Here is a 1,565-nt window from a genome sequence, read left to right on the forward strand (position 1 = left end):
AGCTCCATGATTTAAAAGTAATTCAGCAATTTCCATTTCTTTCTCTTTAATCGCATAGTGAAGAGGAGTTGTGCCATCCCGAGTTTCAGCATTAATGTTAGCACCTCTGTCCATAAGCATCTTAACACCATCTACATGTCCTTTTTGAACAGCAAGATGCATTGGTGTAACACCTGAAAAGGAAGAGATATATGTAGAAGTCACTATCCAATTAAACTCCATGTTTTAAAAGATGTTCATCAGTCTGTAAATATCTTTTTTCAGCTGCAATATAAAAAAAAGTTATACCGTCATTGCTACTGGCATTAACATTAGCTCCATGATTGAAAAGTAATTCAGCAATTTCCATTTCTTTCTCTTCAATCGCATAGTGAAAAGGAGTTGTGCCATACCAAGATGTAGCATTAACATCAGCATGTCTGTCTAGAAGCATCTTAATAATTTCTATGTCACCATTTATAACAGCTAAATGAAGTGGAGTATTATTAATTTTTGGAGTAGTGAAGTTAACTTTAGAACCGCTTGCTAAAAGTAGTTTAATAACTTGTGTATGCTTCTTCCTAATAGCATCACAAAGTAAAGCATATCCTCCTAACCATGCTTCTGAATAAGATAGTCCAAAAGAAGTAATTAGCTCCCTTGCTCTTTCTAGGTTTCCTTCACGAACTGCACATATTAATCTAGAGCTTGTATTTTTAGAGTTCATGGTAAAAAAAGTGCTCATGTTGCATCTGTTTTTCTCTAAAATCTCTCTTCTATGTTGTTTCTCTGCTTAAGTTTTAGTTTTGGGTTTCCTATAATTATTTATGTGTATTACAATCGTGAAATTTAAAGTAGGTATATATGTTAGAACATATATACTGTAAGTGGCATAGCTTATCTGACCTACTGCCTTACTGTTAGCTAATGAAAGACGTGTAACCTAGTTTATACCGTACATCTTATTGATACGCGAATCAAATAAAATTTGTTTGTCAATGTAAAATTTTGGTGTTTACATCATTATAAATGTGCTTGATACGCGTATCATTTTGATACGATACGCGTGAAAAAGGCGTATCGTATCAGCTTAATATGACATTGTTTACATTATTGAAACCAAGCCAATTTAATACGAATATAGTACTTAATACGCGTATTAAACGATCGGTGTAAACTAGGCCCGTGTTAAAAAATGCGAAATAATTACTTGTATAGACAAAAATAAAAGAACTCCAAGAATCTTACGTCTTACTACTGGCTGCTTTCCTTTTAGGAGACACAGTCAACACAAGTTGACACAAGAATCATTCTGTCTTTGTTTCTCACTGAATACTGAACGAAGACAGAATGACTTTTGTTTTGTGTCGACTTGTGTCGACTGTGTCTCTTAAGGTTGTATTCAGGGTAAGGTCTTAGTCAAAAGTTTAAGAAACATAGCGTTAACCTATTTTAGTATTTAGATAATGATTGTTTGCTGGAAAGGTATTATTTATACAAAAATAAGTTAAGAAAATTATTTATTATACTTTTAATGACTACTAGAAAAGTTTTCACGTGTATTTTGTGCTATTTTAATGTTCACT

At 32.7% G+C, this 1,565-nt stretch overlaps 1 protein-coding gene across 1 annotated transcript in view; it reads right to left on the reverse strand.

The window, feature by feature from the left end:
• The window catches only part of LOC109861753 (ankyrin-3-like), a 4,207-nt gene extending 2,853 nt beyond the window's left edge, over nt 1–1,354 (reverse strand). Inside the window, exons 1-3 of the mRNA XM_020441543.1 lie at nt 1,190–1,354; nt 289–794; nt 4–173 (exon numbers count right to left, since the gene is read on the reverse strand). Coding sequence (XP_020297132.1) covers nt 4–173; nt 289–724 — 606 coding nt within the window. The 5' untranslated portion in view covers nt 725–794; nt 1,190–1,354. The remainder of the gene's footprint in view (nt 1–3; nt 174–288; nt 795–1,189) is intronic.
• Nucleotides 1,355–1,565: the final 211 nt, after the last annotated feature.

Source organism: Pseudomyrmex gracilis, unplaced genomic scaffold (assembly GCF_002006095.1).
Source record: "Pseudomyrmex gracilis isolate BER0280 unplaced genomic scaffold, ASM200609v1 scaffold_997, whole genome shotgun sequence".
Classification (NCBI taxonomy): Eukaryota; Metazoa; Arthropoda; class Insecta; order Hymenoptera; family Formicidae; genus Pseudomyrmex; species Pseudomyrmex gracilis.